The sequence below is a fragment of the Schistocerca nitens genome, chromosome 2 (genome assembly GCF_023898315.1).
Source record: "Schistocerca nitens isolate TAMUIC-IGC-003100 chromosome 2, iqSchNite1.1, whole genome shotgun sequence".
NCBI lineage: Eukaryota > Metazoa > Arthropoda > Insecta > Orthoptera > Acrididae > Schistocerca > Schistocerca nitens.
Window position 1 is genome coordinate 699,463,769 of NC_064615.1, and position 27,828 is coordinate 699,491,596.

Genomic DNA, 27,828 nt, shown 5'->3' on the forward strand with positions numbered 1-27,828 from the left:
AATGTTGAGGACGCAATTTAAAATTAATATACACTAAACACTTTAACGTTGATAAACGTTCTTGGATCATTTTCGGTAAATAAATACCGTGAATAAAGTTTCTGTTTGCCACCAGTCTTACTGACTATATGGGGTACTCAAGCAAGCATTGCAAAATATTGTATGATTGGGTTGGAAAAAAACGTATTAATATTTTGTTGTTTCCTAACAACACAGTTATTCTTATCAAAAGTAAGATGATAAATATCTTTTTGTAAGAAAGCTTGTAGAAGAGTATTCATCTTATTGACTGGGTGTAGATATCGGTAAGACAAATTACATGTTAATAGGAGATGCAGGACAAGGCTTGGCAGCCAAAGTAAAAAATAGTGTAGAAGAATACAGTTACCAGGGAATTGTTACAATCATCCGTGGGAAAGATGAAAAGTATATTGATATCAAAGTTTTTAGAGCGAAATTAAGTTTTGATAGCATCATAAACACAATTAACATTGAAATGTTCAAGTATTTGCTGAGCTCACAGTTACATATGTATCTGAAGAGTTAAACTTAAATTAAAAATTGAAATGAGGAGTAAGCAGTGTGGAGTTCGGCGTCTGGAGATAAAATCGAGAGAGATGAAGTTACAAGAAGGTAGGTGTCAAGACATTCTTCTCAACTCATTTAAGAAAAAGCTACTAACACTGCAAAAGAATACTGTCTGACGAAAGACTTACCAAAAGAGATTGGAACTTGACTCCTCTTATAATAAGGAAGCCAGAGCATGGAAGGAATAGAAGAAGACAAGGGGAGGAAAAAAAATTACAAGGTGAATACAGGCACAACAGAAGATAGTAAGGCATGTTAATACTTCTTCATTATTATTACTGTTACTATTAATACTCATTAGTGTGGTCAGAAAATGACAATGTTGCTCTAGTTGTAGGTCACTGAAGAGTCACTTTTGGGGCACATCAAAACTTTTGGAAAACATCATGATTACTAAGAAGAACTGTGTGTCTTTGAGTCCTGTTGACTGATAGCAAACAGAGTAAAATTTCGGAGCCTTGTGTGTGAAAATTTTTAATTATAACATTTTAAACATAATTTTAACTCTTTTATTTTATTTATCTATTATTGCCATACCATTTGCTCTACTTACTTTTTGTACTGTACAGCTTTAACATTGCATTTATGTGACTAAATATACCTATATACCTAAGGGTGATCTTCTTAAAATAATGTCTAGTGTTCAGAGAATAAGATATTTTTTTTATTTTTGGGTTAACTATATACTTTTGGAAACTGCCCTCTTTCCATTCCACGATATGAACATCACAGATCATAACACAAACCTCATGTCCTAGTTGAAGGCTTGAGTAATTTATAATTGTTATTAATGTCTATGGGTGTGAGTGTGTTATAATTAAGAATTTTAATGGCATTTATTAAAATTGCTATATTGGTACAATATTTTCCAACATATTTGTGGGTTGACTATCATAAGCCTCATATAATTTAAGATTGACATAAAAAACAGGATGAATAATTTTCCACACCTTCCATTAATTGTTTAATATTGTGTCTAAGATTTAGCTTTGTGGATCCACTTTTTTCTTTCTGTATTATGTTTTCTGCTATTCTGAGCAATTTTGATTTAATTATAGACTTGTATTACTTTGTTGGGGCTATTCAATAGTGATGTAATTTTCATAATATTTTCAGTTGTATGTCTTATGTTTATTAGCGATTTTACTGACTCTCCAGTCATCAGGATTTTTACCAGAGCCCTAGATGTCTTTCAACAGTTGTACAACTATTTTTTTTTCCATTTTGAACCTGCATATTTTAAGAGTTAAATGTAGAGTTATCATCAGAAAACATTTTCCATTTTTAAATTGTTTCTTGACATTCTCCAAGACAAACATAGATAGTCTTTGAAAGTCACCATTCTCCTTACCACCTCTGACATGATTTACCTTCACTAACAAGCGCATGTTTGTAATAATTGTTTCAATCTTTATTAAATGTAATATTTTTTGTTTGATCTATTGTTTGATAGGCAAATGTTTGTGCTCCAAATAAACAATATTCTTAACAGAATACTGTCAGCTTCCTCTGCATGATTGTCTTGAGAGTCTCTTCACTATTTGTCTTTGTTTCTTTAGCTCAATACTAGTCTTCTAGTTCTTTTCTATGTAACTGCTGTAAGTAACCACATTTATTTTTTAATTCCTCATTCCAAATTTTTTCACGTTTTTGGATTTCACTTCAAAAGTCACACAAGTAATGCATCAGCCTGTTTAAATAATTTTAGTTTTCAATGTTTCCTGTCTTCTTCTCACCTGTTTGGTCTTTTTAATGCTGTTTATCATCGCCAGCAAAAAAGTACAATATTGACTAGTGCAGGAGCTATTTCTTAAATTTATCACTTTCTTTCATTTCATACGTCCTTTTTTCAGTTTTTCATTTTGAATTCAGTATCAATTCTGTATCACATTCTAATCAAATACATTTTTTTCAGGTAAAAAAGAATCAGTTATTCTTGGCTAGTGAAATGGATAAAAGTCTTTCAATAGCTTCCCATTTCAATTTACTGACATTCCACTGTGTGATACAATTAGTTTAGGCATTACTTCTGTTATGGTTCTAACATTTAGAAGACCTATTATCATTAAAGATTCTCTTTTACTAACTATTGTGTATTGTTTCTTGTAATTGTTTTTAAAATAATTCTTTCCCTCCTCATCCTTGAACTAACACATATCCTACAATGTCTTGTACTATTTTCATTTTCACACAAGTTGTTGATTCACTATTACAACAGTGCTTTAGAATTTTTATTTCAGTCTTCTGAGTGGTAGTACTCCTACAGCCCTCTTTGCTTTTTCTTGATCCTGGACTAAATAAATATCTAGTCAACTATTTCACGAGAGTATTTGACTTTTTTTTGGTACTGTTAGTTTTTGTCTTTCCTTAACTTCTGTCAATTTTGAGTTAATTCTTCTGATACTGTATGTTCAGCTATCGATAATCTAAAAAAATTTTGTCCATTGCTGTTTCATCTGGTGTTTTGCCCCTTCGACTTTGTGAGAGATATCCCAGTAAAGGCAAGTGGCCTACATTTGTGGAATCCACTGATGGAACTTTCATCTCAATGCCTGAATATAGACCATAGTATCCCACAATGAGGTCAATGGTTTCAAGAGCACAGGGGGATATACACTGATCAGCACGAACATTGCAGTCAGAACTTTGTAACCACCAACCCAATAGTCGGTATGTCCATCCTTGGGTCGGATAACAGCGACGACACGTCGTGACATGGATGCAATGAGGCCTTGGTAGATCGCTGTAGAGAGTTGACACTACATTTGCAAACACAAATCACCTAATTCCCGTAAATACTGGGGAGTGCGGGGAGTGGGGGGGGGGGGGGGGGGGGAAGGTGATGAACCATGGCGCCACGTTCAATCACATCCCAGATGTGTCTGAACAGGTTCATATCTGGTGAGTAGCGGAGCCAGTAAATAAATTGGAACTCGCCACTGTTTTCCTCGAACCACTCCATTACACTCCTGGCCTTGTGACATGGCGCATTATCTTGTCGAGAAATGCCACTATAGTCAGGAAACATGATCGTCAAGAATGGATGTACGTGGTCTACAACTGGTGCACAATACTCCGTGGCCATCTTGGAGCCTTGCACAGCTTCACTGCATCCATGGATGACCATATGTTGTTCCCCAGAACATAATGGAGCCTCCGCCAGCTTGTCATCGTCCTGCAGTACAGATGTCAAGGAGCTGTTCCCCTATCGGTATGATGAAAAAGGTATCGAGATTCATCAGACAGTGCGACACTCTGCCGCTGTACCAACATCCAGTGGATGGTCACGTAGCCATTTCAGTTGTAGTTGCCGATGTCGTGGTATTAACAGTGGCATATGCATAGTTCGTCGTCTGCGGAGGCCCATCGTCAGGACTGTTCGGGGCACTGCGTGTTCAGACACACTTGTACTCTGCCCAGCATTGAAGTCTAATGTTCGTTCCGCCACAGTTCGCCGCCTCTCCTGTTTTACCAGTCTGCCCAGCCTACGGCGTCCGACACCTGTACTGAAGGGTGATCACTCAACCCCGCAACGTCTGGACGTGGTTTCACCTTAGTTTCGCCACGTGTTGAAGACACTCACCACAGCACTCCTCGAACACCCGACAAGTCGTCCTGTTTCGAAAATGCTCGTGCCGAGCCTCCGTTCCATCACAATCTGCACTCAGTCAAAATCAGATGGATCGTGCGCCTTCCCCATTCCACACACGGACAGTACATTCACTGATACCATATGCACCATGCGTGTGTCTGATTATCAGTCATTCCACGCCAGGTGACGCTGCTATCGCCAGGACGGGTGGTCATAATGTTCTGGCTGATCAGTACATATACTTCCCCATGGTCAGAGAAGCAGGCTAAGCAAAAGCCAATTCCCTGTGAGGCTGTGGGAACATGTCGCTACTCAATACGTCCCAGAAACCAACTCTGTATCGACGAAGCGTAGAACATGCTGAAAAATGTTGTCCTCGTAGAAGGACGTAGTATTTATGCCTTTGCGTTGAACACGTAAACAAAGGAAATAAATAGAAAAAGTAGTAAAACGGTTGCTCTCTTCACTTGTGACTTATGATCTTCAGACAAGCTGAATTTCAAGTCGTGAACGCTACCATAAGTGATATGACCTGCTTAGTATGCATCCCTTTTCCCGAAGCTCGTATACTTGATATGCAATAACAGCTTTTTATTCTTCATTTCCTTCTTCTTTTTCTTTTAAAAAGTGGAACATCTCCTGCAACGAACAACTCGGCACCTAGCAGGCAACTCAGTATCAATAACACAGCATCCCGATCCTGGAAATTAAAAAAGCCTATGACCACGAATCTCATTCGGGCTCCACTACTACGTGATACCATTCAACTACATCCATCTGCTTCCTATGTCACTAACCCTACATCCACCTGCTTCCTATCTCACTAACTGGCCAGCGTGATTTACAGTAAACACCGTCCACTCTCAGTCTTTCACGAAACTCACGTTTTTCCTGACGATGCAGTCTATCAACGCTCATTTACCTTCTGCAGACAGATGTCTGCCCGAAACCGACACCTTCCGTAGAGCTCTACGATGTATTGATGACGCTGACTTCCTCGCCGTCCATCCTACCTCCAAAACTCTCAGCTGCACGCGGACCTCAAAACCTTCAATTCTTCATGTAACTAACGACCATCAACGCTGCTGCAGCTCAGGCAAAAATCATGAGAGATAATAAAAGAAATTTCCATTTCCGAAACTTCTAAACATAAGGATTCATAACCACAGGATCTAACTCATTAAAAAACTAAAATGTTATGTCTTTATGTCTAATACCCGGTCAAAAATTAACTGTGTATTCTTACACATCACGCAAACGATAACCCATTCCGGTGTAGAATTGCTAACCGGCAGAACATTACCATCATCTGCTGACACAGAGTCCCATCCTCACCTACATCGTTGTTACACGAATCTGTTTTCTTCTCAGGTCTTACCCCCCGCTGAAACTTTAACGACACAGACACCAGTTTGCTTTCCATCAACAACAACCTTGCCCCAACGACAGCGTTTATCAGTTCACAAAGTCTCTATGCCTCCATAAATACCTAGAACATCTTTCTGTCCTCTCACCTCACTATACCACCCATCCAGGTGAACATCGACCAGCTGCCAAACCTCTGTCATCACGTCTTCCCCTCTTTAATCTATACACCCTCTACTCCTTTTACAAAAATAAGTTTGACACACCGCCTCCCGCTAACTAGATTGCGCAGTTATTACTTACAGTTATTAAGTCTACAGACAACAATCCACATTACTCTCGCTAATCAATCTCCAGAAAAAAGCTAATCATCAGATCCTGCCCGCAAACACATCGCATTCTATTTGCAAATGGTATCCTGCTCAATCCCATATCCACACCCGTTATCACCCGACGACATCTATTAGGGGACGCATAGCACTCATCTCTGTATCATACAGAAATAAACGACGTTATCAAAAGCCAGTGTTGTTTCATGATCTTTTTCTCTATTCATGTGCTTCTCACTGTTTTGGAAAGGAAGGCTGAATGAAGACAAGGAGTCATGCAGCTGCAAGCCGCTCTTGAAACAAGATTTTTAAAAATCAAGCAAACAGCTAGATAAGTATTGTCCTATCGGATGCGTGTTTGCAATATCTTGCCGACAACATCGAACAGAATAAACAAAGTGGTTACTTTACAAAGAAACAACGTGAAACCTACGCACGATTGCAGAGTTGTTTTTCTGTAGTTACGAAATGCAGATGTAAATCTTCCTTTTTTACGTTAACTGTAATTTGCATTCAAGATGTACTCTCGTCGAACCTAGCAAGCATGGCCTTTTGCATTCTGCAAAGGAAGGGTCGATATATTGAGTCGCCGCCCGTTTGCTGAAGGCGGAGACGATGGCCTTGGCCTTTCGCGCAGCTACAAATTTCGCAGTTACCGAATATTTGGGCTAGCACAGCAATATATCACAGCTGACTTGTGACAGCATAACTGACTGTGAGATCAGTGCTACTACTGCGTAACAGCTGCGATGGTTATCACTCCGTAACATGGGCTTTTCATACATCTGCTACACAGGGAGCAGAATCAAATATTGATGATGATGTTTGCTTTGTAGGACGTTCAACTGCGCGATCAACAGCGCCCGTACAAAGTCCCAATTTTTTCGCAGTCCAATTTTGTACACAGACCAATCTATTCACTGTCACGAATGGTGATGATGATGATGAAATGATGAGGACCACACAAACATCCAGTCCCAGGACAGAGAAAATCCCCAACCCGGCCGAGAATAGAACCCGGGACCCCGTGCCCCAGAGGCAGCAACGCTAACCACTAGACCACGAGCTGCGGACAGAATTAAATATTGACGATGAAGACAGTCGGCAGAGTTTGCTTACACACGAGGAACTCCACACATAAGATACCAAATGAAGACCCAGAAGCCATAAAGAGGCATCGCTGGTGGGCGTGCTACACGGTAATCAGAAAATGCTTTTGACTTCCCCAGCGGCCATAACACCTGACTCTGCGAGTAATCAGTGTTTGTATCATACACAATGTGAAGTATCCGGACACCTGGCTGAAAAAGACTTACAAGTTCGTGGCGCCCTCCATCGGTAATGCTGGAATTCAATACGGTGTTGGCCCACCCTTAGTCTTGGTGACAGCTTCCATTCTCGAAGGCATACGTTCAGTCAGGTGCTGGAAGGTTTCTTGGGGAATGGCAGTCCATTCTTCACGGAGTACTGCACTGAGGAGAGATATCGATGTCGGTCGGTGAGGCCTGACACGAAGTCGGCTTTCCAAAACATCCCAAAGCTGTTCCATGGGATTCAGGTCAGGACTCTGTGCAGGCCAGTCCACTACAGGAATGTTATTGTCCTGTAACCACTCCGCCACAGGCCGTGCATTATGAACAGGTGCTCAATCGCATTGAAAGATGCAATCGCCATCCTCGAATTGCTCTTCAACAGTGGGAAGCCAGATGGTGTTTAAAACATCCACGCTAAACAACAAGGGGTGCAAGCTCCATACATGGAAAACACGACGACACCATAACATCATCGCCTTCGAATTTTACTGTTGGCAGTACACACGCTGGCAGATGTTCACCGGGCATTCGCCATACTCACACCCTGTTGTCGGATCGCCACATTGTGTACCGTGATTTGTCACTCCACACAACGTTTTTTCACTGTTCAATCGTCCAATGTTTACGCTCCTTACGTCAAGCGAGATGTCGTTTGGTATTTACCGGCGTGAAGTGTGGCTTATGAGAAGCCGCTCTACCATGAAATCCAAGTTTTCTCACCTCCCGCCTAACTGTCATTGTACTTGCAGTGGATCTTGATGTAGATTGGAATTCTTGTGTGATGGTCTGGATAGAAATCTGCCTATTACACACCTCTTTGTAATGTGGAACTGATCACTAGACGTCACGAGATGCGGATCCGCCAGTATAAAAGGAGACGTGGAGTGTTGTGTTATCAGGAGAGAAGCATTACCAGCACAATGGGTCGTTCCGGAGAGCTCAGTTACTTCGAACGTGGCATATTCACTGAATGCCACGTAACAGATCTATCTGGGACATTTAAACTCTTCTACAACTGCCCAAGTCGATTATTGGTGACGGGATTGTGAAGAGGAAGCGCGATGGAGCAACCACAGCTAAACGGAGACCAGGCGGACCACATGTACTGACGGACAGGTACGTCGGACAGTGGGTCGGTTGTTGTAAAAAATGAGCGTAAGGAGTCACTCGTAAGTTCCAAAGCGCAACCAGCAGTCCATACTCTGGGTGTCAATAATAACAGAGGGGTACAATGGTCGAGCGCCTCCTTACAAGCCACACATTTCTGCAGTCAACGCGACGATTGAGATGGTGTAAAGAGTGATGGTATTGGACAGGGGATGACTCGAAACGAGTGGAGTGACGAATCACGTTTACCCAGTGATGATCACAAATCACAGTCACCAGTTACTGGACTTGTACTCCGTATTGAATTTCTCCGGTAAGGCTGCTGTGTTTAAGAGTCGATCAGCCTTTTTTTTACAAATTCCCCTCCTGTGCTAACCTCTTCATCTCAGAGTAGCACTTGCAACGTACGTCCTCCATTATTTGTTGAATGTATCCCAGTCTCTGTCTTACCCTACAGCTGTTACTCTCTTCTGCTCCCTCTAGTATCATGGAATTAATTCCCTGATGTCTTAACAGATGTCCTATCATCATGTCTTTTCTTCTTGTCAGTGCTTTCCACATATTCCCTTTCTCTCCGATTCTGCTTAGTACCTCCTCATTCATTGCCTCTCAGTCCACCTAATTTTCAGATTCGTCTCAATGAATCATCACTGAGACATGGCCTGGCGTTGAGTACGGCTCTCCTGCACGTGTCAATTCAGTATATGCATGATAATACTAGCAGCAGTCTACATGTACATATAATATACAGGGTGATTTTTTCCACCTATTACAAACTCTAGGAATTGATCGACGAGGGGATACGGAACAAAAAAGGTCTAATGAACCTTTGGCCGTAAATGCATGGTTTCCATGCCGGAGACCATTTACTCAATCATACTTTGTTGCTACGGTCGCAGGTTCGAATCCTGCCTCGGACATGGATGTGTGTGATGTCCTTAGGTTAGTTAGGTTTAATTAGTTCTAAGTTCTAGGCGACTGATGACCTCAGAAGTTAAGTCGCATAGTGCTCAGAGCCATTTGAACCATACTTTGTTACAGAGACTGAAGTCTAATATGCGCCGTACCATGAAGCCACAATTACAGTATGCATGGCTTCCTCCTAGAGCGTGGTACTTTTCCTCATATATCATGCCCTAGTCAGTTTTGTCACTGGTTTCTTTGCCAGGCAACCACGATTCCGGGGTTTGTGTTATCCATCCTGTTAACAGACGAGGCCATCATTAGGCGGAGTAGTATCTTCAATTTTGGTAAGTCATCTGTGGGACAGTACGCAGAATCCCCATAGAATGGTGACAGCGAATCATCAGCATCGGTGCAGCTGGAATGTGTGGGCCGGGATAATTGGCAATCGTATTTTGAAACCAGTCTTGGCGTTTCTTGCAGGTGACTTTGCCTCTCCTGCTGGAAGAAGTGCCATTGATGATTCGACGCTGCTCCAGCCCACCTCGCAGTTAATGTCCGGACGCATCTCAATCGTGTAATCCCTGGTCGACGGATCGGACGAGAGGGTCCACTTGCATGGCCTGTTCGTTTATCGGATCTCAGCTCGTGCGATTTGTGGTCATGATAACATCTCAAAAGTATCGTGTATGCAGAGCCCATTCCAGATGTGGAGACACTGGAGCAGCGTATTCAGGCTCCCTTTGTTCGGATGGTTATGAGGTCATCTCAGAAGTATAGTGTATGCAGAGCCCATTCCAGATGCGGAGACGCTGCTACAGCATATTCATACTGCCTTTGACACCGTTCGGATGCAGCGTAACCAATGTGAACGTGTGAGACAGAAGATGCGTTGAGGCACATGGAAACCATTTTCAAGACCTACTGTAACTGTGGCTCCATGGTACAGCGCATATTAGACCGCAGTCTCTGTAACAACATATGACTGAATAAATGGACTCTAGCATGGAAACCATGCATTTCCGAACGTAAGTACATTAGACCTTTCTTGTTCCGTATCCTCTCACAGATCAATCTCTCAGAGATTGTATAAGATTAAAAAATCACGCTGCATACTCTGCAAGCCACTGCGTGGTGCATGGCAAAGGGTATCTCGTACCATTTTCTTTCCTGGCCCACTCGCAAATGACGTGAGGGAAAAATGACTATCTGTTTTCATCCGTACGAGCCCTACTTTGTCTTATCTCGTCTTCGTAGTACTTACGTGAAAGTCCATCGGCTGCAGGAGAATCTTTTCCTGCAAATGTCGGTTCCTTAAATTTTCTCAATAGTGTTTTGTGAAAAAAACGTCGTCTTCCCGCCAGGGACTCCAATTTGAATTCACGAAACATCTCTGTAATAATAGTGTGTTGATGGAACCTGTTGTGACTTGGCAAGACAGCCAAGGCACTCGGAGGTAGCCGAAAGGCACGCGTTTAAGCTCACGCAGACTGGCGTGAGGTCTGGAACAGGACAATGTCTTGAGAATTGCAAATAAAGTACGAAGATCTTGGAATACTTAACTTTAATCCATAATTGGAGAACATCGCTCTTGATTATACATAATTTATAATCTCAATATAAACTGGTAATGGCGCCTTGCTAGGTCGTAGCAAAGGACGTAGCTGAAGGCTATGCTAACTATCGTCTCGGCAAATGAGAGCGTATTTGTCAGTGAACCTTTCCTAGCAAAGTCGGCTGTACAACTGGGGCGAGTGCTAGGAAGTCTCTCTAGACCTGCCGTGTGGCGGCGCTCGGTCTGCAATCACTGACAGTGGCGACACGCGGGTCCGACGTATACTACCGGACCGCGGCCGATTTAAAGGCTACCACCTAGCAAGTGTGGTGTCTGGCGGTGACACCACATTCCTCCCCCGCAAATCGGCGTACGGTTGTGTTATAAGGCTTCCGCCCGCCGTGGGGAGGACCCCATGTTGACGCATGCGACGAGGTGGGGAGCCTAACAACAGGCGAGGCTGTGCCACCCGCACCCTGCCATTCGGTCCGAGGGGAGCTAGGAAACACCTGAAATCCTAGTCTAGGGTGCACGCCAACATGCGGTGTATGCGCCCGTAGAGAGACAGGAGGGGCCGAAGAGTCGACCTCCATCGGGGCGGTGCAGCGAAGACGACATCTGGTCCGGAGCGGGCAAGAGTGAATGTCGGAGGACAGCTGGTCACGGGAAGCGATCGGCGACGCGTGACCCAGGGAGGCGCCCGGCGGTTGCAGCGACGCTTCCACTGCGGGCGTCGCCGGCGGGAGAACAGGCGGCGGCGGCGGCGGCGCGTCGCCATGGGGCAAAATGGAAGGCAGCGTCGGTAACACCTGGGGATGAGGCGAGCCAGTAGATGGGTCCCCAGGACGCTGACCGGACGGCACCGTCGCTGAAAGCAGACGGGTGAGCGGCAGAACCCGTGCGACGAGAGAGGTGCAGCTGATTGAGATGCCGACGCACCTCACCAGAGGCCCCCAAAACCAAATACATAGCGCGGCCGAGGCAGCGAAGAATGCGCCCTGCGAGCCAACGCCGTGAACCTCGATAGTTGCGATAGTATACAACGTCGCCTGGAGCAAAAGCAGGCGTCTGCCGCTGCACAGGAACCTGATGCGGCGGATGCAGCAAAGACATCAAGGTTCGATGAGGACGACCGTGGAGCAACTCATCCGGCGAGCGACCATCTCGGGGCTGAGAGCGATACGAGGACAAAAAGAGCAATAACGCGTCCTCCCGAGAATGCGACTCTTTCAACGTCAACATCTGTGACTTGAAAAAAAAATGGTTCAAATGGCTCTGAGCACTATGGGACTTAACTGCTGAGGTCATTAGTCCCCTAGAACTTAGAACTAGTTAAACCTAACTAACCTAAGGACATCACAAACATCCATGCCCGAGGCAGGATTCGAACCTGCGACCGTAGCGGTCTTGCGGTTCCAGACTGCAGCGCCTTTAACCGCACGGCCACTTCGGCCGGCTGTGATTTGAAAGTCCGGACCAATCGTTCAGCGGCACCGTTTGACTGAGTCGAAAACGGCGCGGATGTCAGATGTTGAATACCATTGGCCGTGCAGAATGACTGAAATTCTGAGGACATGAATTGTGGGCCATTGTCGGAAACAATAGTCTGTGGAAGACCTTCAATGCAAAAGATAGCGGATAACGCTTGGATGGTGGCAGATGACGTCGTGGAAGACATCCTGACAACAAAAGGAAAATTTCTGAATGAATCTACCGCAACCAACCATCGAGCATTCCAGTATGGACCAGCAAAATCGATGTGTAAGCGTTGCCAAGGGGAAGTGGCTTTTGGCCATGCAAAGAATTTCCGCGGTGGGGCGGATTGTTGTTCGGCACACGCCATGCAAGAAGAGCACATATTCGAAATCGCAGCATCGATTCCGAACCAAGTACAGTGCTGACGAGCAAGTTGTTTCTTCACACTATACCCCAATGTCCTTAGTGGAGAAGCCGTAAGACAGAGGACTGTAACGAACGTGGGACCACGACCCTGGACTGATCATTATCAGAACACAACAGCAAAACACCACGTCGTACAAAAAGTCTCTCCTTGTGAGCAAAAAAACGGCGAACCAAAGGATCCTCGATCCGTGACTTCGACAATGGCCATTGCGTAGCAACAAAACGCAGAACGGTAGCAAGGACAGGGTCAGCAGCTGTGGCTGTAGCTACACGACGAAAATCAATCGGAAACGATTCGACCACGTCATCGGTTTCCGCATCAATGAACATGCAAGCAAGTTCGGAAGAATCGAATGCTCTATCCTCAGCAACAGGCAAACAGGACAACGCATCAGCGTTTCCGTGCTTAGCAGTGGACCGATACAAGATATCGTAGCGGTACTGCAAGAGGAAAATAGACCAGCGAATGAATTTCTGCGCTGTACGTGGAGGTACAGGCTTGTTCGGATGAAAAAGCGATGTCAAAGGTTTGTGGTCTGTGATGCTGGTAAAGTGACGACCATACTAGAAATCATGAAACTTTGTAACACCAAATACGAGAGCCAAAGCTTCTTTCTCTATCTGTGAATAATTTCTTTGCGCAGACGAGAGCAATTTGGACGCAAAGGCAATAGGGCGATCATGCGATCTATCTTTGTGCACAAGCACAGCACCGATCCCGAAATCCGATGCATCTACCATCAACAAAAGGGGTTTCTGGGGATCGAATGGCGTAAGGCAAGTATTTGAAAGCAACGCCGATTTCAACTGGCGAAAGGCGCGTTCGCATTCCGTCGTACAGACGAACGGAACACCTTTACGGCGTAAGCGATGAAGCGGAGCTGAAATGGAAGAGGCGTGGCGCACATATTTGTTATAGTAATTGATTTTTCCCAGCACACTCTGTAGCTGCTTCAAATTCTGCGGCGAAGGCAAGTCCTGTATGGCACGGAGGTGCTCTGGACTGGGATGTATGCCTTGGTCATTGAGGACATGGCCCAGATATGGTAAGTCCCGAGCAAAAAACACACATTTGTCCTTCCGCAAGCGAAGACCATTTTGACGCAAGACCTGAAATAACGTTCGGAGATTGGCTAAATGTTCTTCTTCCGTCTTTCCGGAGATCACAATATCGTCCAGATAGTTTGCTGCAGTAGGGACCGATGCACAAACAGTTTGTAAATATTGCTGAAACAATGCAGGGGCGGATGCACACCCAAATGGCAGTCTTTTGAATCGATACAAACCAAGATGCGTGTTAACCACCAAGACGCGCTGGGATTCTTCGTCCACCGGTATTTGCAAGTACGCATCTGCTAGGTCCAACTTCGAAAAATATTTACCCGGGCACAGTTTGTCAAAAAGATCTTCCAGGCGGGGTAAAGGAAAAGTTGCAATCACTAGTTGTGGATTCACCGTAGCCTTGAAGTCCACACAAAGTCTCAATTTTCCGGAAGGTTTTGGCAATATTACTAAGGGTGAGGCCCAGAGAGAAGCCTCCACACGTTCAATCACACCTTGTGATTCCAAATCGTGTAAGGTTCTTGCGACCTCATCACGCAATGCGTGGGGAACATTGCGCGCTCAGAAAAATTTCGGTTGCGCGTTTACTTTCAGTTCCAGATGGGCTTCATAGTTCTTAGCGCAACCAAGGCCCGGTGCAAAAAGTCTGCAAATTCTTCACATAGACGAGAAACACTGTCTGAAGGCACAGTCTGGTTCACTGACAGGACCTGATTGACTATAGACAAGTTAAACAACTAAAAGAAATCTAAACCAAACAAGTTCACTGCAGAAGAAGAACGAAGTACGTAAAATGACACAAGTTTTGTGTGTCCCTTGTATGTTGCAAGAAGGCTGCACTGTCCGAACACAGGGATATTCTGACCGGAATAGCTAGTTAACTTAACATTTGCGGCATGCAACGGAGGTGTGCCCAGCTGTTTGTATGTGTCGTGATTGATCAGAGAAACTGCAGCTCCGTTATCGAGCTGGAATGGTACCACTTTGCCATTAATTTCCAAATCTACAAAAAGTTTATTGTCCTGCTGACGACAAGAGCGACTGTCTCGTGCAACGTGAACTGACACTGGTACAGAATCACTTGCGACTTGACGGGATTTCTTGCGACGTCAACGCACACTTTTTGTGGGACGAACACAGTTACTGTTAGAGAGAGTGGCACTGGGCGGAGTGGAATTAACTACATGAATTTCCATGGGCGAAGGTTCACGAGCCTGAGTATTCGTGGTTCGATTCCGGTTCCGGCGCGAAGCAAAGGGCCTGGAATGGTTGTGAGTGTCCGATCTAAGCTTTATCTGGCAAACACTCTGAACATGTCCTTTTTTATTACAGAAAAAGCAAATAGCTTGGCGTGACGGGCAATTCTCACGTGAATGTCTAGTTGCACACCGCGGACATGATTTTAGCACTGCATTTGCTTGCTTGCGCGGCACACGTAGCGGACAGCTTGGCGGCAGCTGTGCGGACGGGCGCGAGGGCTGTTTACTGTTCCGTGCAGCGCGCCTGGCGGACCGGTTAATGTGACACACAGCTGGGGAAGGTTCAAATGATTCCTGAGCAAAGTCAAGTGTGTCTTGCCTATCCAATATGTCTATCACTTGTTGAAGGGAGGGATTGACTAGTTTCAAAATCTGTTCCCTTATACGAACATCAGAAACGTTCTGTGCAATTGCATCACGCACCATAGTATCTGAATAAGGGAGTCCACATTCACACTCAAAAGCACAATCCCTAGTAAGGCCTTGCAAAGTTGCAACCCACTCCCGATTAGTTTGACCGGCCGTACGTTTTGTACGAAAGAACGTATACCGTTTGGCAACTACATTGACTGATTACTTGAAATATGCATCTAATGCAGACAAAATTTCGTCGTAGGACAGAGTTGCTACGTCGCGTCGGGGAAACAATTTCATTATCACTCGGTTCGTCTGGACGCCTACACACGAAAGCAAAAAAGGCTGCCGCTCAATACCTTGAATTCTGTAGGCGGCGAGATGGAATCCAAATTGGCGTGACCACTCCGTCCAGCTTTCCAGTGCCGCATCAAAAGGACGAAAAGGTGGTGCAACTGCGTGTTGTGGCTGCGGGAGCGGTGGAGCGGCGGCGGCTGCATCGTTGTGCATTGCACGTTGACCCTGGACGAGCTGTCCAAGGGCATCCAATAAGGCCTGCGTCTGCTGATTCTGCAAGCGATAAAATTCGGACAGTACATCTGGAGATTGTGGCGAAGCCATGACACAAGTAATTTAAGCAAGTATAAAGAAGAAGACCGTTTTTACACTCGTCGCCAAACTGTTGTGACTTGGCAAGACAGCCAAGCCACTCGGAGGTAGCCGAAAGGCACGCGTTTAAGCTCACGCAGACTGGCGTGAGGTCTGGAACAGGACAATGTCTTGAGAATTGTAAATAAAGTACGAAGATCTTGGAATACTTAACTTTAATCCATAATTGGAGAACATCGCTCTTGATTATACATAATTTATAATCTCAATATAAACTGGTAATGGCGCCTTGCTAGGTCGTAGCAAAGGACGTAGCTGAAGGCTATGCTAACTATCGTCTCGGCATATGAGAGCGTATTTGTCAGTGAACCTTTCCTAGCAAAGTCGGCTGTACAACTGGGGCGAGTGCTAGGAAGTCTCTCTAGACCTGCCGTGTGGCGGCGCTCGGTCTGCAATCACTGACAGTGGCGACACGCGGGTCCGACGTATACTACCGGACCGCGGCCGATTTAAAGGCTACCACCTAGCAAGTGTGGTGTCTGACGGTGACACCACAGAACCTACGGTAATAAATATAGCAGCACACCTCTGGATTGCTTCAGTATCTTCCTTTAATACAACCAGTAGCCTGGTACAGTCGAATTACGACACATGCTGGTTGACCGTTCTTCTCCTTAGAAGTGGCCCAATACGATCTTCTTGGGAACACACTACAATGAAACGCATTTTCTGAATGAGAAACTGTCTGCCGTAACTACTGGAGTTGGACAAAGATATGAAAATGTGCTTGAATATAAACGCATATACCGAGCGAGGTGGCGCAGTGGTTAGACACTGGACTCGCATTCGGGAGGACGACGGTTCAATCCCGCGTCCGGCCATCCTGATTTAGGTTTTCCGTGATTTCCCTAAATCACTCCAGGCAAATGCCGGGATGGTTCCTCTGAAAGGGCACGGCCGAATTCCTTCCCCATCCTTCCCTAATCCGATGAGACCGATGACCTCGCTGTCTGGTCTCCTTCCCCGAAACCAACCAACCAACCATAAACGCATATGTTAGCCAAGCCTCCAGATTGCTCTGTTTCATATGGCCACAAACGGATCTGTGCAATATCCTCAATATGTTGCAAGTTTCATTCGTGCTGAAAACAGTGTTCAGTCGTAAGTACATTATTTCGGCGCTAGGGGACTTCGAACCTAGGCAAATTCTTGGTGCTTGTATGTTGGTTACTTCTATAACCAGGGTAGCGGAAGTATTTGGCGTTTCTAGAGGCACCGTATCGAAGATTTATACAGGGATAGAGGAAAAACATCATCCGTTAGGTCACACCGCTGACGAAAGTGTGTGTTGAGAGTCTGTAAAGGACGGTCTCTTAAGTTAAAGTCGCACTCGTGAACAGTGTCAGCGTTGGAAAAACACGAAGGGAGCTCCATAAGCAGAGAAATGCGCGGCGAGTTGGAATTCCAAAACCACACATCAGTGACACAAACGCCTGTAGCAGGAGAACGTGGTGCCAAAGCCATAAAATTTGGACTATGAAACAATGGAAGAATGTCATTTGGTCGGATGACTCTTGTTTCACACTGTTTCTAACTTCTGGCCGAGTTTACGTCCCAAGAGCGGAACACAGTGGGGGTTCGTTGATTATATTGGTAGCCATATCGTGGTATTCCTTTAGCCCCTTGGTTACTCTGGAAGGCAGCGCTATTGCCAAGGATTATGTGACCATTTTGGCTGATGCGGTCCACCCCATGCTACAATGTTTGTTAGCGGATGGTGATGCCGTGTTCCAAGACGACAGAGCCCCTGTTCGCACAGCTCGTATCGTCTGGGACTGGTTTGCGAGCACGAGTACGAATTGTCGCATCTACCCTGGTCACTATAGTCACCAGATCTCAACATTATTGAGCCTTTGTGGTGTGGCATCCTTGGAGAGAAGAATGTTTGATCGCTATCCACTGTACACTATCACCGTTACCTGAGTTTTCCACAGTTTGCAGGAAGAATAGTATACCATTCCATTGAAAAGATACACGACCTGAATAAAAAGTTCTCGGGTCTCCAGCTGCGTCAAGTGATTAAAACTACACATCTTTCGGCAAAGCAATCGTTGGACGTTGTGAAGTGATATGACTGCCAGTGGGCTGTTAGTACACCCCTAAATACACTAGCTGCCATCTGAGACGTCACTGGCGTTCGTGGCATTGCCGTATTTGGGCGTACGTTGACTCAGCGTTCGATGTGCCCGCTTCAACCGCACAGTCGCTGGATCCCATCCCGCAATGAGCTGCAGGCCACTGTCTCCATTGAGTGTGTTATCGGTGATCTTTATTTCGATGGCTTTTTTCATTACATAATCCCAGAAGCCGTCAGTGCGAGCCACGACAGAGGTTTCGTAAAAATTTATCCAGTGACCGCTTTCTAAAGCATGCTCAGCTAAATCGGATTTATCGGGGTAGGCTAGGCCATAAAACATCTTGTGCTTCTTCCTGCGTTGTTCCACAGTGCGTACTGTTCGCCCGACTGGCCACACTCGCAAGATAATCTTGCACATCCCACGTGTTCTGGGTTCTGCTGCGTCTTTAACTGTTCTCAGTGAGTGACGGATTTTTATCGGAGGCCTGAAGATGCATTTGGTCCTGTGACGTTTCAGCAGGCGGATTACCTTGTCCAACACGGAGCCACAGAACGGCAAGAAAGCAAGTGTCTTCTCCTGCTCATCGTCAGTGGTCTCACTATGTTTTTTGCTTGAAATCACTTCATTTATTTCATGAACGTTATAGCTGTTGTCCCTCAAAATCTTGCGTAGGTGGCTCAGCTCATGGAGCAGGTTATCAGCACCTGATATTATTCTTGCACGATGCGCCAGTGGGTGTAACACAGTGCGCTTCTGTGCTGAGTGATGGTACCTGATGGCGTTCAAGTACAGATCGGTGTGGGTAGATTTTCTATAGACGCTGTGGCCAAGGCAACCACTTTGTTTGCGGCGGACGACGACGTCGAGGAACGACAACGCATTGTCTTTTTCTAATTTTGTAATTTTCTAATTTTGTAATTTTAACCACTTGACGTCGCTGGAAACCCCAGAACTTTTCGCTCAAACTTACCGCCACGACAGTCTGCATTCTTGCTTACAGGACCTTATACAGGGTGTTTCCGTTAGACCGTGCAAAAATGTAACAGGACATACAGAATGCTCCAATGAGGAATTTGAGGCAGGGAACCTGGGATTGAAGAAGCCAGCTTAAACAGATATGGAAGTAAACCGATCTACTGCTTTCTCTAGCATTACTGTTTTCGAGCTTGTTTACAACTGACATGAGTACAAGCTTACACATACTGTGCTGTTTACATGTACATTTTTTATTTCCTGCAAGGAAACGAGAGGGACGAGTCTGGTTACTAGGAAGTATTTCCCGGCCGCTGGATTGAAAGGGGAGGTCCTATTCCACGGCCTGCGAGGTCACCTGACCCGAATCCTCTAGATTATTTCCTGTGGGGTATCTTAAGTCACTTGGGTATGAGACCGCACTGGATACGGAGGTGGAATTAGATGCAGAATTGTAGCTCTCTGTGATGTGATTAGAAACACAACAGGGATATTTGTCAGAATCTTTTTCGCCGAAGGCATGCTTGCATTGAGGTTGATCGCCGTCAGTTTCACCACATGTTGTAAGGTAAAGTCCAAATAGTACTTCATTGGGTCAGTGATGGTAGTTGATGTAAATGAATACGAACACAGTAGTGTGATTTTATTCCTATTATCTCCTCAAGCTGGCTTAGCCGACCCCGGTTCCCTACCTCAAACTGTTCAGCCGAGCATCCTCTATGTCCTGTTGAATTTTTGCACACATTTACAGGAACACCTTGTACACTCCTGGAAATTGAAATAAGAACACCGTGAATTCATTGTCCCAGGAAGGGGAAACTTTATTGACACATTCCTGGGGTCAGATACATCACATGATCACACTGACAGAACCACAGGCACATAGACACAGGCAACAGAGCATGCACAATGTCGGCACTAGTACAGTGTATATCCACCTTTCGCAGCAATGCAGGCTGCTATTCTCCCATGGAGACGATCGTAGAGATGCTGGATGTAGTCCTGTGGAACGGCTTGCCATGCCATTTCCACCTGGCGCCTCAGTTGGACCAGCGTTCGTGCTGGACGTGCAGACCGCGTGAGACGACGCTTCATCCAGTCCCAAACATGCTCAATGGGGGACAGATCCGGAGATCTTGCTGGCCAGGGTAGTTGACTTACACCTTCTAGAGCACGTTGGGTGGCACGGGATACATGCGGACGTGCATTGTCCTGTTGGAACAGCAAGTTCCCTTGCCGGTCTAGGAATGGTAGAACGATGGGTTCGATGACGGTTTGGATGTACCGTGCACTATTCAGTGTCCCCTCGACGATCACCAGTGGTGTACGGCCAGTGTAGGAGATCGCTCCCCACACCATGATGCCGGGTGTTGGCCCTGTGTGCCTCGGTCGTATGCAGTCCTGATTGTGGCGCTCACCTGCACGGCGCCAAACACGCATACGACCATCATTGGCACCAAGGCAGAAGCGACTCTCATCGCTGAAGACGACACGTCTCCATTCGTCCCTCCATTCACGCCTGTCGCGACACCACTGGAGGCGGGCTGCACGATGTTGGGGCGTGAGCGGAAGACGGCCTAACGGTGTGCGGGACCGTAGCCCAGCTTCATGGAGACGGTTGCGAATGGTCCTCGCCGATACCCCAGGAGCAACAGTGTCCCTAATTTGCTGGGAAGTGGCGGTGCGGTCCCCTACGGCACTGCGTAGGATCCTACGGTCTTGGCGTGCATCCGTGCGTCGCTGCGGTCCGGTCCCAGGTCGACGGGCACGTGCACCTTCCGCCGACCACTGGCGACAACATCGATGTACTGTGGAGACCTCACGCCCCACGTGTTGAGCAATTCGGCGGTACGTCCACCCGGCCTCCCGCATGCCCACTATACGCCCTCGCTCAAAGTCCGTCAACTGCACATACGGTTCACGTCCACGCTGTCGCGGCATGCTACCAGTGTTAAAGACTGCGATGGAGCTCCGTATGCCACGGCAAACTGGCTGACACTGACGGCGGCGGTGCACAAATGCTGCGCAGCTAGCGCCATTCGACGGCCAACACCGCGGTTCCTGGTGTGTCCGCTGTGCCGTGCGTGTGATCATTGCTTGTACAGCCCTCTCGCAGTGTCCGGAGCAAGTATGGTGGGTCTGACACACCGGTGTCAATGTGTTTTTTTCCATTTCCAGGAGTACAAGTCTCCATTCCGAGACTAGGTGTTTTGTAGGCCAGTGGTTTTTCTACATCGCATTAGACATCGTCATATGTTCGTTTTTGTCCAACCATATACTTTGTGCTCTTGCACTGAAATGCTAATTATTTGTCTACCCAAGCACGTAATGCACTCCGTGCCAGTTTGACGTTTGCTGCATGTTGCATCTAGTATTAATTATTGTGGCCGTGAGTGTGTATTAATTTCGTGTCATTGAAATTACACCGAAGAGCCAAAGAAATAGGTTCAACTGCCTAGTATCATGTAGGGCCCCTACGAGCACGCGGAAATGGCGCAACAGGACGTGGTATGGACACGACTAATGTATGAAGTAGTGCTGGATGGAATTGACACCATGAATCCTGCAGGGCTGTCTATAAATCCGTAAGAGTACGAGAGGGTGGAGATCTCTTCTGAATAGCACGTTGCAAGGCATCCCAGATATGCTCAATAATGCTCACGTCTGGTGAGTCTGGTGGCGGGGGAAGTGTTAAAACTCTGAAGAGTGTTACTGGAGCCACTCTGGAGCAATTCTGGACGTGTGGGGCGTCGCATTGTCCTGCTGGAACTGCCCAAGTCCGTCGGAATGCTCAGTAGACGTGAATGGATACGGGTAATCATATAGGATGCTTATGTAGGTGTCACCTGTCAGAGTCGTATCTAGACGTACCAGCGGCCCCGTATCACTCCAACTGCACATGTCCCACACCATTACAGAATCTCCACCAGCTTGAACACTCACCTGCTGCCATGCAGGGTCCGTGGATTGGGGAAGTTGTCTCCATACCTTTACACGTCCATCCGCTCGATACAATTTGAAACGAGACTCGTCCGATCAGGCAACAGGCAACATGTTTCCAGTCATCAACATGTCGGTGTTGACGGGTCCAAGCTTGGCGTAAACCTTGGTGTCGTGCAGTCATCAAGGGTACACGCGTGGGCCTTCGCTCCGAAAGCCCATATCGATGATATTTCGTAGAATGGCTCGCACGCTGACACTTGTTGATGGCCCAGCATTGAAATCTGCAGCAATTTACGGAAGGGTTGCACTTCTGTTACACTGAACGATTATCTTGAGTCGTCTTTGGTCCCGTTCTTGCAGTGTCTTTTTGCGGCCGCAGTGATGTAGGAGATTTGATATTTTATCGGTTTCCTGATATTGACGGTACACTCGTGAAATTGTCATACCGGAGAATCCCCACTCCATCCCTACCTCAAAGATGCTGTGTCCCATTGCTCGTCGCCGACTATAACGCCACGTTCAGACTCACTTATATCTTGATAACCTGCCGTTGTAGCAGCAGTAACCGATGTAACAACTGCGCCAGACACTTGTTGTCTTGTACAGGGTGGTCCATTGATAGTGACCGGGCCAAATGTTCAAATGGTTCAAATGGCTCTGAGCACTATGGGACTCAACTGCTGTGGTCATAAGTCCCCTAGAACTTAGAACTACTTAAACCTAACTAACCTAAGGACATCACACACATCCATGCCCGAGGCAGGATTCGAACCTGCGACCGTAGCGGTCGTGCGGTTCCAGACTGTAGCGCCTTTAACCGCTCGGCCACTTCGGCCGGCTCCGGGCCAAATGTCTCACGAAAGAAGCGTCAAACGAAAAATCTACAAAGAATGAAACTTGTCTAGCTTGAAGGGGGATACCAGATGGCGCTATGGTTGGCCCGCTAGATGGCGCTGCCATAGGTCAAACGGATATCAGCTGCGTTTTTTTTAAATAGGAACCATCATTTTTATTGCATATTCGTGTAGTACGTAAAGAAATATGAATGTTTTAGTTGGACCACTTTTTTCGCTTTGTGATAGATGGCGCTGTAATAGTCACGAACATATGGCTCACAATTTTAGACGAACAGTTGGTAACAGGTAGGTTTCTTAAATTAAAATACAGAACGTAGGTAAGTTTGAACATTTTATTTCGGTTGTTCCAATGTGATACATGTACCTTTGTGAACTTATCATTTCTGAGAACGCATGCTGTTACAGCGTGATTAGCTGTAAATACCACATTAATGCAATAAATGCTCAAAATGATGTTAGTCAACCTGAATGCATTTGACAATACGTGTAACGACATTCCTCTCAACAGTGGGTAGTTCGCCTTCCGTAATGTTCGCACATGCATTGACAATGGGCTGACGCATGTTGTCAGGCGTTGTTGGTGGATCACGATAGCAAACATCTTTCAACTTTCCCCACAGAAATAAATCCAAGGACATCAGATCCGGTGAACGTGCGGGCCATGGTATGGTGCTTCGACGACCTGTCCACCTGTCATGAAATATGCTATTCAATACCGCTCCGTCCGCAGCTCGTGGTCGTGCGGTAGCGTTCTCGCTTCCCACGCCCGGGTTGCCGGGTTCGATTCCCGGCGGGGTCAGGGATTTTCTCTGCCTCGTGATGACTGGGTGTTGTGTGATGTCCTTAGGTTAGTTAGGTTTAAGTAGTTTTAAGTTCTAGGGGACTGATGACCATAGACGTTAAGTCCCATAGTGCTCAGAGCCATTTGAACCATTTGAATACCGCTCCAACCGCACGCGAGCTATGTGCCGGACATCCATCATATTGGAAGTACATCGCCATTCTGTCATGCAGTGAAACATCGGTAGAACATTAGGTAGGAAATCAGCATACATTGTACTATTTAGATTGCCATCCATAAAATGGGGGCGAATTATCGTTCGTCCCATAATGCCGGACCATACTTTAACCCGCCAAGGTTGCTGATGTTCCACTTGTCGCAGCCATCGTGGATTTTCCGTTGCCCAATAGAGCATATTATGCCGGTTTACGTTACCGCTGTTGGGGAATGACGCTTCGTCGCTAAATAGAACAGGAGCAAAAAATCTGTCATCGTCCCGTAATTTCTCTTATGCCCAGTGGCAGAACTGTACACGACGTCCAAAGTCGTCGCCATGCAGTTCCTGGTGCATAGAAATATGGTATGGGTGCAATCGATGTTGCTGTAGCATTCTCAACACCGACGTTTCTAAGATTCCGGATTCTCGCGCTATTTGTGTGCTACTGGTGTGCGGATTAGAGGCGACAGCAGCTAAAGCACCTACTTGGGCATCATCATTTGTTGCAGGTCGTGGATGACGTTTCACACGTGGCTGAACACTTCCTGTTTCCTTAAATAACGTAACTATCCGGCGAACGGTCCGGACACTTGGATGATGTCGTCCAGGATACCGAGCAGCGTACATAGCACACGCCCGTTGGGCATTTTGATTACAATAGCCATACATCAACACGATATCGACCTTTTGCGCAATTGGTAAACGGTCCATTTTAACACAGGTAATGTATTACGAAGCAAATACCGTCCGCACTGGCGGAATGTTACGTGATACCACGTAGTTATATGTTTGTGAGTATTACAGCGCCGTCTATCCCAAAGCGAAAAAAGTGGTTCAATTGAAACATTCATATTTCCTTACGTACTACACGAATATGTGATAAAAATGGGGGTTCGTATTTCAAAAAACGCAGTTGATATCCGTTTGACCTATGGCAGCGCCATCTAGCGGGCCAACCATAGCGCCATCTGGTTTCCCCCTTCAAGCTAGACAAGTTTCGTTCTTTGTAGTTTTTTCGTTTGACGCTTATTTCGTGAGATATTTGGCCCGGTCACGATCAATGGACCACCCTGTATACGCTTTGTGGATCGTAGCGTCGTATTGTGCCTATTTACATATTTTTTCTTTGGCGCTTCAGTGTAGTTGGTCCGCTGAGTGTGACGCGCGACTCCGTGTGCTGTTTCAGCGACGTTCGCGATGTTCACGCTGACCATCATGCACTTCAAGCGGGCGCAGGGGCGCGCGGCGCGCGTCGACTCGCTGTGCGTGGGCCAGGGCGCGGACGAGGCGTCGCTGCTGACAGACGGCGTGTCGCCGAGCGGCGCGGCGCTGGAGCGGCGCCAGCTGCGCCTGGACGCGGCCGTGCTGCGCGCGCGCCTCTTCGCGCCCGGCTGGAGCGTCGACCTGGGCTGGGGCGGCGTGGCGCTGTGCGCCGTCGCCGCCGTGCTCTGGCTGCTGCTGTCCAAGATCATGCGCTACCGCAGCCCGCTCGCCTCGCTGCTGCCCGCATAGCGACCCGCCGGAGGGGGGAGGCCGCGCCGCAGCGTCAGCGCGCCCGTCAGCGTCTGACCGCCGCTCGGCTCGCCGCAGCGTTCCGCCGCTTCTCTGCTTACCCGACGCTCCCTGCCCGGCAACGGACGCCACTCGACGACGAAACACTGCTCGGACAGTTTGCGAACCCGAGGCCGATTGCGAGTGATCGACGTCAATATCTGCACTACAGTGAACAGAAAAAAATATTTCTGCCACCTCGCCGACAAGCAATAATTATTTATACTCCCACAAAAATTACTTGTTAGTTGCCGACCAACTGTACAATGTATACATCCGAGCACTTACTAAACTATTTAGAGCTATCGTGTCGTGTTCGGATGAGTTTCTTACAGAAACCCAACTTTTTGTCTCCCGTTACGGAGCTTCTAGCTTCTATCAAGTTCCGTTTCACAGCCCGGCTCACCACTGACTTAACATAGAGACGGCACGACCGTGAGGTCCGGGATTTTTCCGAAATTTTGTGTGGTGAAGCAGGACCCCTAACACCTCACGTGGTTAAAATATTAGGACGCACGACTCGGAAAATCCCGAGAAAAATCGATCCAAAGTTTCTTACATGCCTTATGAGTATAAACTGTTAGTCCAATGCCGAGCCGCCGTCTGGCCTACATGGTTAGCGGTCGGACCCTAGCGCCAGAGGTCTCGGGTTCGATTCCTCCTCCGGCACTTTTTTTCTTCTTCTGTTGCTTGCAAAATTGCAACGCATTGTTACAGGAGAATCTTGAAATTAATTCCCGGGAAGACTGTATAAAATTCATTCTATAATTCACCATCAGTTATCGTCACCAATATTCCGAGACATGATTCAATATGCCTGGTTTGCCTCAAAATTATCAGAAACTCAAAACATTTTGGTAAATGTTAATGGGGCATATTTTTGTACAGATTTATTTCAAACACCCAGTGATTGTAAAACATCCGTTTTTATATGTTGCGTCAGATGTCGCAAAAATTATTGCTTTCCTTGTTTTTACGATAATTACCACTGCAGTTCTTGTTTATAATTATTATATGTATAAAAATTGAATGTTTCCCAATCGAATTTGTTATCCTGATTAAAAACCCAATGATTCTCCTTATATACTTTACAATGAAAAATGGAAAACCCACCGCCATGAATTGTGTTGTTGCACAAAAAGAAAATAATTTTTATTCAATAATGTAACTAATTTGTTAAAGATAATGTAGGTTTGGGAAACTTTCTGAATAATTGGTGGAATAACAAAAGTAAATGAAACAGAAGAAAAAAAAGGTGCCAGAGGAGGAATAGAACCCGAGACCTCTGGCGTAAGAGTCCGAGCCCTACACATTTTTTTTTTTTTTAATCTCATTTTGTACGCTTTTATTCGTTGCATCTGCTCGGGGCGGACGTCGTAAGACATCCGTATTAATTTCGTTATTGGTCGATTAACTCAGTTTTTTTTATTACAGAGGGCAGCTAACCCTCTGACCGAACACGCTGAGCTACCGTGCCGCCAAAAACGTCTAGGTCAGACGGCGGCTCGGCAATGGACTAACATTTTATACTCATAAGGCATCTAAGATACTTTGGATCGACTTTTCCCGGGATTTTCCGGGTAGTGCGTCCTAATATTTTAACCACGTGAGGTGTTAGGGGTCCTCTTTCACCACACAAAATTTAGGACAAATCCCCGACCCCACGCTCGTGCCGTCTCCTTGTAAGTAATATTTCGTTTCCGCGAGCTCCCCCGTCGTAGTGTGACGTCACATGTTTTTAAAACTCGAGCGAAAACAGTGGTTGCCGGTTGCCGGCGTCATCCGCTACTGCTGTGGCCCCACGGTAGAAGATTGCTATCGATCTTATTCGCCACCAGACTCCAGACAGTATTCAGTATCACACCCTCGTCCTTCCGAGTAAAATCATTGTCGAGTTTAATGAAACCCATCGCCGATATCGAGCGATAATTTTAGTCGGATGAAGGAAGATGTGAAACTGCACGTTCGAATTCTTGTATATATTGTTCAATAACCTCAATCACCTCTGTCGAGATTATTGTTCAAAATGTTCAAATGTGTGTGAAGTCTTATGGGACTTAAGTGCTAAGGTCATCAGTCCCTAACCTTACACACTACTTAACCTAAAGTATCCAAAGGACAAACACACACACCCATGCCCGAGGGAGGCCTCGAACCTCCGCCGGGACCAGCCGCACAGTCCACTACTGCAGCCCCTCAGACCGCTCGACTGATAACCGCGCGGCTGTCGAGATTATTAAACACGATAATAATTTTAATTGGAAGGAGGAGCGTGTGAAATTGAACGCCACCTGGATTCTGGTGATGTAGATGTGCTAGTCTACCATGTGACAACAGAGTTGCCAACGGCAAATTTCGGTCGAGTTTTCAAAAACATATGACGTCACACCTCTGTTCAGGAGCACGCGGAAACGAAATATTAACTTCAGTC

At 46.3% G+C, this 27,828-nt stretch overlaps 1 protein-coding gene across 1 annotated transcript in view; it reads left to right on the plus strand.

Moving 5' to 3' along the window:
- The window catches only part of LOC126234565 (uncharacterized), a 40,072-nt gene extending 14,714 nt beyond the window's left edge, over window positions 1-25,358 (plus strand). The window contains exon 2 of the mRNA XM_049943269.1: window positions 25,033-25,358. Within this exon, the coding sequence (XP_049799226.1) occupies window positions 25,033-25,358 (326 nt within the window). The remainder of the gene's footprint in view (window positions 1-25,032) is intronic.
- The last annotated feature ends 2,470 nt before the right edge of the window (window positions 25,359-27,828 follow it).